At 41.7% G+C, this 15,029-nt stretch overlaps 1 protein-coding gene across 10 annotated transcripts in view; it reads right to left on the bottom strand.

The window, feature by feature from the left end:
- The window catches only part of CFAP92 (cilia and flagella associated protein 92 (putative)), a 226,504-nt gene that overhangs the window by 161,587 nt on the left and 49,888 nt on the right, over positions 1–15,029 (bottom strand). For 7 of the 10 annotated variants that reach the window (XM_077116383.1, XM_077116381.1, XM_077116390.1 and 4 more), the window contains 3 exons: positions 9,058–9,195; positions 8,014–8,101; positions 6,825–6,949 (listed from right to left, as the gene is read on the bottom strand). The exons of 1 other annotated variant lie outside the window; for it this stretch is intronic. In XM_077116383.1, coding sequence (XP_076972498.1) covers positions 6,825–6,949; positions 8,014–8,101; positions 9,058–9,195 — 351 coding nt within the window. The remainder of the gene's footprint in view (positions 1–6,824; positions 6,950–8,013; positions 8,102–9,057; positions 9,196–15,029) is intronic. 2 more of the 10 variants (XM_077116382.1, XM_077116385.1) reach the window with 2 other exon arrangements.

The raw sequence follows: 15,029 nt of genomic DNA, 5'->3' as shown, positions 1-15,029 counted from the left end.
TGTCCCTTTTAGTCCAGACTGGCAGTGGTTCCATTTATAGAGATCCCACAGCACTCTTGCTGATTTTCTATGTGGTATGCAGGGATCACAACCATCAGACAAGAAGACATTCCACAAATCCTGCCTGGATAACTTCATTTCCAATCCTTTTTTTTTTTTTTCCTGAAATGGCTGACTGGTTCCATGTGTGGTTAAATCCTCACATGAGGCACTAGTCTCTGGGGTCTCCCTTTCTGGAAGCCCAGAATTTTCCAGACCCTTAATTTCTGGTCTCTTTATACCTGATAGTTCAGTTCTCAGCTGATCTCTTCCCTGTCGCATTCCACTATAAGCTTCAAGGAGAAGCCAGGCCTCACTTTCCACACTTAATTTGGAAATCTCTTCTGCTAAATATACAAATTCATGGCTTTTAAAATCTGCCTTCCATCCCAGCCCAGCCCAGCCCATGTTGTCAGATTCTCTGTCACTTTAAAACAAGGATCCTGTAGACCAGGGTCTGGAAGAGAGGAAATGTGGGGAATGACTTATTCTAAATGATAAGAGGTTTCTTTTTAGGGTAATGAAAATGTCCTAAAATTGTCAGTGATGGGTGCATCACTGGGAATACACTGAAAACTACTGACTTGTACACTTTAAAGGGCTTATTGTCTGGCATGTAAATTCTATTTCAATAAAGTTGTTATTTTTTTTAATTCCAATTTGCAATAACACATACATCCTTTCTGTCTAAGTCCTTAACAGAGATATCTTTAGAGTCCACATTTCTACCAAAAGTCTCCTCAAAGCATTCTAGGCCTTCTCTATCAATCTCCTCTCAATTCTTCCAGACTCTTTCCCTTATCTGTTCAAAAAGCCGTTCCAACATGTTCGATATTTGCAAACTGCAGCAGCACCCCAATTCTCCAGTACCAAAATCTGTTTTTGTTTGTAAGCTGCTGGAATGCAATATACCTGAAATAGAATGCCTTTTAAAAAGGGGGATTTAATTAAGTTGCAAGTTTATAGCTCTAAGGCCATGAAAATGTCCCAATTAAGGCAAGGTAATAAAAATGTCCAAACTAAGACATCCAGGGAAAGACATCCTGGTTCAAGAAGGCTGAAGATATTCAGGGTTTTTCTCTCAGCTGGAAATGCACATGGCAAAGTCTGCTAACTTTCTTTATAGGCTTCTTCAATGGCTTCCCCAGGGATGTTTTCTTTAGCATCTTCAAAGGCCTCTGGTTGTATGGGCTCTGTTGGCTCTGTGGCTTTTTCCAAAATGATTCCCTCTTAAAGGACTCCATTAAGCAACCCACCTTGAATGGAGACACAGCTCCATGGAAACCATCTAATTAAAAGTTACCACCCACAATTGGGTGGGTACATTTCTATGGAAACAATAAAAAGATCCCACCCAGCAATATTGAATGAGGATTATATGATGCGGCTTTTCTGGGGTACATAATAGCTTCAAACTGGCATGCATGGTATATTTTTTCCCATCCTTTCACTGTCAACCTGCTTGCATCTTTGACCTTAAGGTGAGTCTCTTGCAGACAGAATATAGTTGGGTAATGCTTTTTTATCCATTCTGCCCACCTTTGCCTTTTTTTTTTATTAATTAACGGAAAAAAAAGAAATTAACCCAACATTTAGAAATCATACCATTCTACATATGCAATCAGTAATTCTTAACATCATCACATAGATGCATGATCATCGTTTCTTAGTACATTTGCATCGGTTTAGAAGAACTAGCAACACAACAGAAAAAGATATAGAATGTTAATATAGAGAAAAAAAATAAAAGTAATAATAATAGTTAAAAAAAAAAAACCTATAGCTCAGATGCAGCTTCGTTCAGTGTTTTAACATGATTACTTTACAATTAGGTATTATTGTGCTGTCCATTTTTGAGTTTTTGTATCTAGTTCTGTTGCACAGTCTGTATCCCTTCAGCTCCAATTGCCCATTATCTTACCCTGTTTCTAACTCCTGCTGGACTCTGTTACCAATGACATATTCCAAGTTTATTCTCGAATATCGGTTCACATCAGTGGGACCATACAGTATTTGTCCTTTAGTTTTTGGCTAGTCTCACTCAGCATAATGTTCTCAAGGTCCATCCATGTTATTACATGCTTCATAAGTTTATCCTGTCTTAAAGCTGCATAATATTCCATCGTATGTATATACCACAGTTTGTTTAGCCATTCTTCTGTTGATGGACATTTTGGCTGTTTCCATCTCTTTGCAATTGTAAATAACGCTGCTATAAACATTGGTGTGCAAATGTCCGTTTGTGTCTTTGCCCTTAAATCCTTTGAGTAGATACCCAGCAATGGTATTGCTGGGTCGTATGGCAATTCTATATTCAGCTTTTTGAGGAACCACCAAACTGCCTTCCACAGTGGTTGCACCCTTTGACATTCCCACCAACAGTGGATAAGTGTGCCTCTTTCTCCGCATCCTCTCCAGCACTTGTCATTTTCTGTTTTGTTGATAATGGCCATTCTGGTGGGTGTGAGATGATATCTCATTGTGGTTTTGATTTGCATTTCTCTAATGGCCAACCTTTGCCTCTTGAATGGAGAGTTTAATCCATTTCCATTTAAAGTCATACTGATAATAAAAGACTTATTTTTGTTATTTTGCTATTTAGCCTTTGTAGGTCATACCTTTTTTCATCCTCACTTCCATTAAAGCCTACTTTTATATTTATTTGCTTTTTTGTGTGCCTTCTCATTTCTATCTGAATATCTTTTTCATCTGTTCTCCTTGTGGTTATCATGAGGTTAAAATTTAACATTCTAGATATATAATAATCATATTTGATTTGATGCCAACTTTACTTCTATAGCATGTACATATACTTTTCCTGAATCTCTCTTTCCCCACCCCTTTTTTGTTACTACTTAAATCTTTGTACATTAGTTAAGCTGCCAGTATACAATATATCCAAAATGGAACAGCTTTTAAAAGGGAATTTAATAAGTAACAAGTTTACAGTTCTAATACTGAGAAAATGTCCAAACTAAGGCACTAACAAGAGGTTACCTTCACTAAAGAAAGGCTGATACCATCTGGAACACCTCTGTCAACTGGAGCGGCATGTGGCTGCCATCTGATGGTCCCTTGCTCCTGAGCTCTCTGATGCTTTCAGCCTCTGTTCCAGCGGGGATTCCTCACTTTGCTTCTTTGGGGTTAGCTTTCATCTCTTGGCTTCCCATGGCTCTCTCCAGGTTCCAGCTTGCTTAACCTCTCACAGGAAGGCACATGGCTCCAAGCATCACCACACTTTGTGTCTCTCTCTGAGCTCTCTCCAAAATGTTTCCTCTTTTAAAGGACACTAGTAAACTAATTAAGACCCACCTTGAATGAGTGGAGTTACATCTCCACCTAATCAAAAACTCACACCTGCAACTTAGCGGTTACAGTTTTTGCTGGGATAATTTAATCAAAAGTTTCTGCCCTACAATATTGAATTAGGATTAAAAGAAACAGCTGCCTCCACAAGATCAAATAAGGATTAAAATTTGGCTTTTCAGAGGGTACATAATATTTTTAAATCAGCACACTTGTATGTCCAAAAACCTAGATTTATCTTAACTTTTTATGCATTTGCATTTTAGTATCTGTAGGAAGTAAGAAGTGGAGTTACATACCAGATAACACAATACAACAACAGTGGCATTTGTAACTACCCAGATGGTTACCTTTCCTGCAGGTTTTTACCTCTTCCTGCTGCTTTAACCACTGTTTCATGTCCTTCAGTCTGAAGGACTTTTTAGCATTGCTGGTGGGGCAGGTCTAGTGGTGATGAACTTCCTCAGCTTTGGTTTATCTGAGAACGTTTTAATCGCTCCCTCATTTTTCTAAAAGAATCTCACCTGATATAATATTTTTGACTGGCAGTTGTTTTCTTTCAGCACTTTAAGTATTTCAACCTACTTCCTTCTGGCCTCTTGGTTTCTGATGAGAAATCAGGACCCAATCTAATTTGGACTCCCTTGTACACAACGTGTTGTCTTTCTCTTTCAGAACTCTCTCCTTTTCCTTTGCATTTGATAGTGCGCTCAACACATGACAGAATGCATTTATCTTCATGTTCATCCTGTTTCGTTCTCTTAGCTGCTTGGATGTGTGCAGTCATATCTTTCGCTAAGTTTGTGAAGTTTTCTGTTATTACTTCTTTGACTTTGCCTTCTGTCATGTTCTCCCTTTATTCTCCTTCTTGGATTCCCAAAATGCATGCACTGGTGTTCCTGATGGTGTCCCATGGTTGTCTTAGGCCATTTCCACTTTTAATATTTATTCTTTCTCTCTGCTCCTCAGCATGATTCATTTTAAGTATCCTGTCTTCGAGTTCAATGATTCTTTCTTCTGCCAACTCCATTCTGCTCTGGAAACCCTCCTGGGCATTCTCCATTTCAGTTATTTGGTCTTCAACTCCAGTGCTTCTGTATGGGTCCTTTTTAAATTTCTGTTTCTGTACTGAGTTTCTCATATTGCTCACTCATTGTTTTCCTGATCTCCTGTAGTTCTTTCTTTGTACTTTCCTTCATCTTCTTGAGCATTTTAAGATCATTTTTTAAGGCTTTGTTTAGGATGTCCACACTCTCCTCCTCTTCATTGGCATTTTCTGTACTTTCATCCTCTTCCTTAGGGTAGGTCAACATTTCCTGTTTCTTTGTATTCTTGTCCTCTTGTTGCACATTGTACATTTAATATTTAAAACTGTTAACTCTGGAATTTACTCCCTGGGATGTCTGTTTCTTGGTTTTGTAACCAGCTGGTGATGAGGCAGAGATTTTCTTGAGCTTCAGCCCTCTATCAGCAAGGTCTGCCCAAGGCAAATGCAGTGTGCATGGTTTTCCCTGTCTTACTGGGCCTCTGTCTTTTCTCGGACTTTTGATTGTTGTTTGGAGTTCCCCCATTTACAGGAGTTTGGCTGTCCCCTCTGTTTCCCAGGAGACAGACCTCCCTCTCCCGGGTATCTGAAGCCAGCAGGTCTTTGTCCTAGACTGTCTGCCTGTATAGATTTTTTACAGTCTTTTGTTGTCTCGGGGGCTTTTGCCTGGAGGGCAAATCCTGGGAGAGGGCCATCCCAGAGAGGACTTTCCCAAACTGATCTTTTCCAGCCAACACAGGGCCAGCGACACAAGAAAGAGGCACAGACTGGCTCAAAAGTGCCCTGTGGAGGGGACCAGGAAGGGCTTCAAATTTTTTTCCGACAGTTACCCAAAGCTGAGCTCTCCTGGCTTGCCCAGCAAATACAGACTTTCAGAAAACTGTGCCCCAGCTCTGAGAAAGCCCATGTCTTTAAATCTCCACCACCTCCTCCCCTGTCTGGGTGGGTTGAAACAGCGGCTGCCCTTGGGCCCAGTGATCCAAATTCATTAAACAAAAGCCATGACAAGCAATCTTCTGTGCCCTGCTCCTGTTTGGGGGGAGGAGTATTTTTATGTCCTTTCCTGACAGCAGCAGCTGGCCAGGGTTGGATCCTGTGGCAGCCTGCCATGAGGCGGGGACGAGTGCTGATACTCACCATGCCAAGAGAGCAATTTACAGTGTTTTTCATGTAATTTATTGGTCTTTTCCTCACACTTTTACCTGGATGCTATACAGTGTACTTCTGGCTTCCAAGGGTTTCAAAATAGATATTGCAGACAGTTCCTGCCTGCTTACCAGCTGTTCTGATAGAAGGACGGAGTCCCTGCTCCACTGTCCTCCCCGAAAGACTTGCAAATAGATTATCTTTCAATGAGAGTCCTCCCTTACCACCTCCCAACCCCTCAATTCTTCTGTGCTATCCAAACATACCACATGCCTACATCCACCACAGCAACCATCACACAGGATTGCAATGATGTATTTGAGAGTCTCCATTAGACACCAGAGATTTTCATGTTCCCTATATGTACAAAAGCATGGATCGAGAATCCAAAAATATTGATGGAGCGGGGTGGGATGGGATGGCTCAACGGATAGACAGAAGGGATGGAGGAAATAGATGGATGAGATAGAGGGGTGAAGGGGAGAGATAAGTTGAGATGGAGTGAATCGCTGTGATAGATGGGGGGAGATGGAGGACTGTTAGGGACTAAATTGTGTCCCTCCAAAAGGCATGTCCAAGTCTTAATTTCCAGTCCAGCAAACATGACCTTACTTGGAAATAGAGTCTTTGAAGATATGACTAGTTAAGAGGAGGCCAAATTGGATTAGTGTGGGCCCTAGTCTAATATGACGGGTACCGTTATGAGATGAGGGCATTTGGACACAGAAACAGAGGGGAAAACATCTGACGGGAACCGCTGCAGTCAAGGAGCACGAAAGACTGTCGGCAAACACCAGAAGCTGGAAGAGTAAAGGAAGGACCCTGTCCCACAGGTTTGAAAAGGAAAATAGCCCTGCTGATACCCTGATTTCAGACTTCCAGCCCCCAGGACTGTGAGACAATGGATTTCTGTTGTTTGAAGCCACTAAGTTTGTGCTACTTTGTAACAGCAGGGAAGCAGAGGGGATGACAGGAAGGCTGAAGCAGATGAGACGAGATGGAACAGACGGGTGGATAATGGATGAGTGGGTGACAGTGATGGATGGATAGATGGATGGATGAGGGATGAATGGAAGAGATGGATAGCAGGGATGGGTGCAGATAAAATGAAAATGTGTACCGTACTCTATTACTTTTGAGCAACATTTGGTTACATAAAGAATCTTTTGAATCTCATCTAGTCATGTATCAAGGAATCTCGAAGTATCCTGAATTTGAAATGTGCATATTTCCTATTTCTTGCAAGTGCAGTTATATTATAAAATTCCAAAATCTCATCCTAACTTACTTTGAGACTTTTGCTTTTCTAATATGTTTGTTAAGCTGCTAACTGATGCTCTCTCAATTAATTCCTTCATCTCCATCGTGGTTAAGCCGCCTAAAGAAACATTTGTTCCTCTTGAAATACTCCACCTAAAAAATTCACAAAGAGAAAAAAAAAACGAAGGTTAAAAAAAACCTGGGGCCAGCTCTCTAAGAATCTACTCCTTAGGCTAAATGCGAGCAGATAAAAAAACTGACATTGCCTCATTACCTTCCTCTAACCCAATGCGTCTCAAATTTCAACATGTGTATGAACTATCTGGGGATCTTGTTAAATAAAATGCAGATTATGGTTCTAAGGTTTTGGTCAGAATGGGGCCTGAGATTCTGCATTCCTTACAAGCTTCCCCAGAAATGTTGATGCTATTGGTCCGTAGAGTAGACTTTCCATATCAAGAATCTAATGAGCTAAAAATAAAATGGAAAATAAGATATTTAAATAGAATCAATCAAAACAATAAAATATCTATGAATTCATTCTAAGACATTATCCAAAATACCTATAGGAAGAAAAAAAATGAACTCTTAAAGGGCATAAGGGCAGATCTGAATAAGGAAAAGATGTACTGTGATTATGGGTGGGATAATGAAACAATGTAAAAATGCCAAGTCTTCCCAAATCGATCTATGAACTCAATGCAAATACAATAAAAAAATCAGTTCTTTTTTTTTTTTATGATATGTTATCTTGGTTCTTCCTACTCCATTCCCCAAAACCACTAGCTGAACTTCCATTCTATCTCTGGTCCCCACATCAGCCAAGAAAACTCCTTCTCCAAGTAACTGCCCTCACAGCAGGAAAAGATAAAGACTCAGGAGTTGGGAAGGGGTGAGTGGGAGTTCTGGCTTTCCAAGAAGTCTGGTTCTATGACTTTGTGAACTCAGTCTCCTCAGGTAGAATATGGAGACAGTAATACCACCTCACAGAATGAGCATTCTGAGATTTAACTGAGATAACATAAAGCATACAGAAAGCACAGTGCCTGGTTCCCATGTGCTCACAGAACAAGCATTCCTTTCCCTGTTCTTTTAGTTTCACCTGGACGGCATGAATTCCAACTCAGCAGCACTACAGCTCACAGCATAAGTCTGTAGAGCCAGTACAAGAGGGGTTTCCGCTGCCACTACCCAAAATAACACGGGTCCAGCCTTACCGAACTGTGCCGCAATCATCCATTTTGAGTGACTTTTCATTTTCCTCGCTGTTCTTGAGAGAAGGTTCAGGCTCTGTTTGGTGAGAACCTAAAAGTATTTATTAGCAAATATCCCCAAACTTCTTGCCCCCATACCAGGTCATTAAGAAACAAGGACAGTGTAGCCATGTCCTTAGCGCCAGTTTCCAGGCAGGAGGCCTGCTGCATGGTAAGCGCTCAGGAAAAAAAGGTTCGTGAACGGTAAATGAGTGAATGAATAAATACAAAGGCTAGTTATGATTAAACAAATTATTTTGATTATGATTAAACAAATGGAGGCAAAAGGACGCATCCAGTTCCTTACATAACACCCCACAGAGGAAAAAGAGAAGGAAAAGATCTGCATCTATTAAATTATCCATTTTAACACTGTTTATATCAAAGAAGCCTGAAAACACCCCAAAGATGCCCAAATACCCAACTATAGGTAATGGTTCAACACATTTCAGTACTATGAGCAAGTGAAACATTTTTAGTGGCAACACAAGGAAGTTTATGGAAAGTTTTTAAGGATATAGGAAAGTGTATGTGATGACATAGTAAAAGAAAATCTCAGAATAGAAAATGATGTATACAGGGCGATCTTACCTATTTTAAAGAAAAAAATGTGAGAACAAAAACAAAGGGACCTGCCAAAATTATGATAACCAAAATGTTACAATGATGCTATTGGGGGTGAAATTGTAGATAATTTCCCCCACATTTTTGTACTTTTCTACCCCCACTGAATTTTCTAAAATGCATAAATAACTTCTGTGGTTAGAATTTTTTTTTTTTTTTTGTAAATCACAAAACAAGCAAAAGTTAAATAAAGAAAAAGGATCAACAATGAAAAGGGAGCCAGGTAGTAAAAGCAGAGCTTGCTCTGGCAGGGTAAACCGGCTCCAGCTGCAGTTGCTGATACATCTGAAGGACCTCAGTACACATACACTATACTCACGGAACCCATCCTGCTCCCCTCGTGGCCCTACGCTCAGCTTGTCCACAAAAGTCATCTCCACTCACCTTGCAAAGACTTGGAGTAGGTTTCTGCTTTTTCTTGTTTTCCTGCTGGATATTCCTGGCTCCCCGCCTCTCTGACATTGCTAGCTTTGACCTCGTCAGACAGTCCTCTTTGATTTAAAACCAAATATCTCACTTCTTCTACAAAGTAGGAGAAAAAAGCATTGTTGATTCTATCAGTCAATCAATCAGAAATGCTTATTGAATATCTACTACTGTCTGTGACACGCTCTCTCCTGGTACTGGAGATAAACTCTCCACCCTCCTGGAGTTGTAGCCTAGCGGGCTACCTTTACACACTGAGAATTTCAAAAGAATGACCATACAGATGTTTGGGAAAGCTACTCAGATCTCAACTGGCAATGGCTTCCTCCAAATAAGGCAAGGAAGCCATTGACGGGTTGTTCTATCTAATCATCGCATGGTCACATTAAGGAAGGCTTAACACTGCCCGTTTCACAGATGAAGAATCTGACACGTAAGTCACTTTCCTGTGGTCTGAGAGCTGGTTCATTAGTGAAGCCAGGACTATGCCCAGAGCTTCCCTGATATGGAGTACCCCTCTCCATATTTGGCCAACAGCCAAATAGAAATAGAGCAACAAATGGACAGAGGGAGCAAATGAATGGATGGAGATGACAGAAGCTGCAAGAAAGAGGTGAGATGTGATTCAGTCTTGAAGGAAAGATAAAAGTTTTGGAAAAAGTGATGAGGCCAAGAGCCCCTCAGGTGTGGCTGGCTGCCTGAAGGCAGGCCGTGTAATGAGGAAAAGCCCAGAGACTTCATGGACCAGGAGAGGGCCAGGTGTGAAGGCAGAAGTGCAAGTGGCAGCGAGAATGGAGCTTTGAAGAGCAAATTGTAAAATGCCTTCCAAGTCAGACTCAGGAGCCTGGGCTTTGTCCTGTAAAGTGCTGAACAGGCACGAAACCTTACAGAGCAATGAGGTCTGGGGCCAGGGGTGATACATAAAGAACAGGGTTAGTGTGGGGAGAGAGCAGACAGGAGAAAACCTGGGTGCAGAGAAGCCCTGAATCAGGCAGGAGGAGAAAGTTCCTGAGGACGATGGACAGGCCTGTAGCCAACTGGATTTAAGGTGTGTGGGACGGCCAAGAGCTGAGGGCACAGAGTCAGATATGACTTGGGGGCTTCAAGAGTGAGGGAGTCATTGTTTGATATGGAGAAAGCCAGAGGATGAGCAGAATTAAAAGAAAATGAGAAATGCTAGCTCTGGTTTGGATGTGACGGTCAAGCCTTGTGCAGCACACAAGCCCTGGCAAGGGACCTACCATGTGCCAAAATAAATGTTCCATGCTTTGTAGCATGAAACAAACCTCTGAGGGTGTCTTGGAACCCCTGACAAACAAGGGTTTCCATAAGACGTCTTTTGAAGTGAGAAAAAGACAATGTGTAGAGAAGATCCCGTTTTTATTAAAATGGACACCTAATTGGGAGAAAAAATATGGGACTATTAAACTTAACCACTGTGGAAACCCTGACACTGTGTCAAACTTTAGGGACACCCAAATCAATATGCCAAGCCCTTGATCTTGAGGCGTACTCTTGTGAAGCTTATGTAGGTAGTGGAGAAGCTTAGCCTACCTATAGATATGCCTAAGAGTTACTTCTGGAGGACCTCTTTTGTTGCTCAGATGTGGTCTCAGTCTCTCTAAGCCCAAATCTGCAAGTGAAGCCATTGCCCTCCCCCTACATGGGACATGACATCCAGGGGTGAAAGTCTCCCTGGTGGCATGGGAGATGAATCTCAGGGATGGCCTGGCCCTGGCACCATGGGATTAACAATTCCATCCTGACAAAAAAGGGGAAAAGAAGCATAACAAATAAGGTGCGAGTAGCTGAGAGAGTTCAAATAGCATCGAGAGGCTACTCTGGAGGTTATTCTTATCAAAGCTTCAGTTAGGCATTGCTATCTATCACAGCTTGCCAAACCTCAACCCAAACCAATCCTGCCAATCCTAAAGAACACCTAGGGCAATATATAAGATTCTATAAAGGTACCATGCACTAGGATAGCTCACCAAAACCTACAACCTCCAGATGGGTCCCTGGACCAAATAAGTCCTGAAATGCCAAGGGCCCAGCCTCTCCAGAACATAAACTAGTTCCATCCCCCCACCCCATATTATTGACAGCCCCTTCCAAAATGAAAAAGTTAGAACGGGCATAGCCCAAATATCCCTAAAGAGTGGGAGAAAGATCAAAGGTGATGCTGAAGGTATACAGAGAAGGTAGGGTTTAACAAATGAGTATGACTGCTGAATTATTATACTGATACTTCTTTTAGTCTCCAGCTAAATTGTTGGAATTGTAACCCATACCAACTCTACAACTAATTGTTGTGATGTGCTTTGAAATTTATTGCCTTTTTGGATATATGTTATTGTTCACAAGAAAAAAAAAGTCGATTGTGATAATTAAAAAAAAATATTCATTCCTTCTAGCCTCCAAAATTCTGGAGCAGCTAGAAGGAAAAATCTGAGATGATGGTATGGTAGCCTGTGACAAACTCTGGGATCTGTCCTGTAACTACCTGTTGAAGAGTTCTTTGAAAACTATTGCTTTTTTCTTTCTTTGCTTTGTATAACTTTTAAAAAGTTTTAAAAAAAAGAAAAAGAAATAGAGACTTAAGTACCCACATACAAAATACACAAGAAAATGTTCACGATGACTATCTTTGAACAGGTTTTAAGTGACTTTAGTATAGTTTACTGTTGTTAGGCTATTTCTAAATTATTTCACAAAGTGACCCTATGCTGCTTTTTTTTAATGAGGGAAAAACTGTTATTTAAAATAAGCAGTGGTGCCAGGCTGGGAACAGTGTTCCAGGAAGGGCAGGTGCCATCATTTCAAAAGCACATGCAGCATCCATGCCCCCTCCTGCAGGAAGCCTTCCTGGTCCTGCACCTCAACTCCAGGGTGAGCCTGCAGTCCCAGAGCAGATGCCTACCAGCGGGGCACTGAATGGTGCCCCCAGGGATTCTGGTCCAGCAACTCTGGGTCAGACCCTGGAACCTGCATTTAGGCCCTAGAATCTCCTAGTGCATGTGATGCTGGTAAATTGAAGCCCATACTTTGAAGACATGGGACTCTCCATTGGTCCAGGTGAAGACAGTCACCTTGGATCCTATTTTCTCACATGGGAACCTCCAAATAATCGTTTAGATTTAAATCCGTAATTCTTAGCCAGGGGCAACTTTACCCCCAAGCCCTGGGGACATCTAGCGATGTCTGAAGAGATGTTGGGTTGGCACAACTTGGGGACGGAGTGCTATTAGGGACCAAGGATGCTGCTTTAACATCCTCCAATGCACAGGACTGCCCCCAACACTGAATTTTCCGGCCCAAAGTGTCAACAGTGCCAAGAGTAAGAAACCCTGAATATATATATATGAAAGATGAAAAATTGGAAGTTTTGAGCCTCTGATGTCAGAAAGGTCCTCTGGGAAGGCAGGCTGGAAGAGCAGAGAAAGCAGAGGGTCTCTAGTCACAACAAATGGGGCTCAGATTTTGACACCACAAAGCACTTCAAGCAATTGACCGCCTCCGTTGGCTCATTATAAAATAAGGATAATTAACTTGTCTGGAAGCTGCTAACGACACTAGCAGCCCCATGCTTCCTGGATTCTAATTTGTACTTTTTTTTTAAACTTGTAACCTCTCTAGAAATCAGGATGCATCTTACAATTAATGCCATGTCCTAGTTCAACTTTGATTTCTTTATAGACAGTACACCCCACCATTGGGTGCACCGGGGGTGGCCGCTCCTGCAACTTCTGCCTCCAGAATGTCAGAAGAGGGAGCTACTGCTTATTTTCCACTTATACAAGTGAGAAGCAGATGCTCAGAGGTGTGCCAAGGTCATCGGCCAATATAGGAGAGAAGCAGGAAGGACTGCACTGTCTGACGTCACAGCCTGGGTCTTTCTACCCCTCCCCACGCTCCCCTGAGAGTCGAGGCTTTCCCACATTGATACATGATTTGCACAAATAAGTCCCAGATGGGTCTATATGAAAATGTTAATATGGTTGTTGCAGGGTGATGGAATTTTTTTTTTAATTATCTAGCCTCCCCAATTACTTTTTTGATTTTAATTCCTTTTAATGTGGTAACATATACGTGGTGCTTTGAAGCTGCTGTGTATCCCAGGAGATCACATCTTTAAAGCTCCATTCCTATGTGTGTAGACATTGTAAGTAGGAGCTTTTGGTGAGTAGGAGCTTAATTTAAGATGTGACCCACCTCATTCAGAGTGGGCCTTAATCCTTTAACTGGAGTCCTTTATAAGAGAATGAAACTCAGAGGAAGAAAACGTAGACGCTGAGAGAGAAAGACACAGGAACAGTGAGGAAGCCACTGAAGCCAGAAGCTGGAAACAATGAAACCTGGAAGAGAAGGGAGAGACCAGGAGATGCCACCATGTGCCTTGCCATCTCACAGAGGCTTCCAGGATCACTGGAAACCTGTCTTCATACTTGTTGATCCCTTGATTTGAACATTTTCATGACGTCAAAACTATAAGCTCATAAACTCACAAATTTCCATTGTTAAAAGCCAGCCCATTTCTGGTGAATTGCATTTTGGCAGTTTTAGTCAACTAAAACAACATATATATAACATAACATTTCCCATTTCAACCATGTTTAAGTGTACAGTTCAGTAATATTCACTTTTTTAATTTTTTAGGTGCCTGATCTGGGAATCGAACCTGGGTCTCCTGCATGGAAAGCGAGCCTTCTACCACTGAACCACCCGTGCACCCCAGTTCAGTGACATTAATTGCATTCCCCGTGTATCTTTGCCACCATCCATCACCAAATCTTTTCCATCACCCCAGTCAGAAACTCTGCACCCATTAAGCAATAGGGTGCTCCTTCTGCCTTCCTACAGTCCCTGGTAACCTCTAACCTACTTTCTGTTTCTTTGAATGTACTTTTCTAGATATTTCATACAAGTGGTATTATACAATTTTTTGCCCTTTTATGCCTGGCTCATTTCACTCAACATGATGTCTTCAAGGTTCATTCATGTTGTAACATGCATCAGAACCTCATTTCTTTCTACGGCTGAGTAATATTCCATTATGGCTAGACCTCATTTTGTCTATCCATTCATTTGTCGATGGACACTTCTACCTTTTGGCTATTGTGAATAATACTGTTGTGAACATCAGTATACAAGGTTCTGTGTGAGTCTCTGCTTTCAGTTCTCTTGGGCATATACCTAGGAATGGGCTTGCCGGGTCACATGGTAGATCTTTGTATAACTTTTTGAGGAACCGCCAAACTGACTTCCAAAGTGGCTGCAAGGGTGGTGGGATTTTTAAGTTTTCTTCTCCATTTCTTAACATCTGTGGTGGTTAGGTTTGGGTGTGTTCTAGTTTGTAAAAGCTGAAAGAATGCGATATACCAGAAATGAAAGGCTTTTCTTTTTCTTTCCCATGGGCAGGCACGGGGAATCAAACCCAGGTCTCTGGCATGGCAGATGAGAACTCAGCCACTGTGCCACCATCACCTGCCCATGAATGTCTTTTAAAAAGGGAATTTATTAAGTTGCAAGTTTAAAGTTCTAAGGCCATGAAAATGTCCAAATTAAGGCATTGAGGGAAAGATACTTTAACTCCAAAGAAAGGGCTAATGAAGTTCGGAGTTTCTCTCTCAGCTGGGAGGGCACATGGTGATGTCTGCTAGCTTTCTCTCCTCATTTCATAAGGCTTCCCAGGGTGCGTTTTCCTTCTGCTCCAAAGGTCCCTGTGTAGGCTGTTGGTTCTGGTGGCTCTAGAGCATTTTCCAAAATGGTTCCCTCTTAAAGGGCTCCAGGAAGCAACCCCACCTTGAATGGGTAGAGACACACCTCCATGGAAACAATCAAATTAAAAGTTAACACCCACAATTGGGTGGGTAACATCTCTATGGGGAAAGTAAAAAAGATTCCACCTGGCAATACTGAATGAGGACTAA

Source organism: Tamandua tetradactyla, chromosome 9 (assembly GCF_023851605.1).
Source record: "Tamandua tetradactyla isolate mTamTet1 chromosome 9, mTamTet1.pri, whole genome shotgun sequence".
NCBI classification, from domain to species: Eukaryota; Metazoa; Chordata; class Mammalia; order Pilosa; family Myrmecophagidae; genus Tamandua; species Tamandua tetradactyla.
Note: the sequence above shows the minus strand (reverse complement) of the source record. Positions and strands in the feature narration are given on the sequence as shown.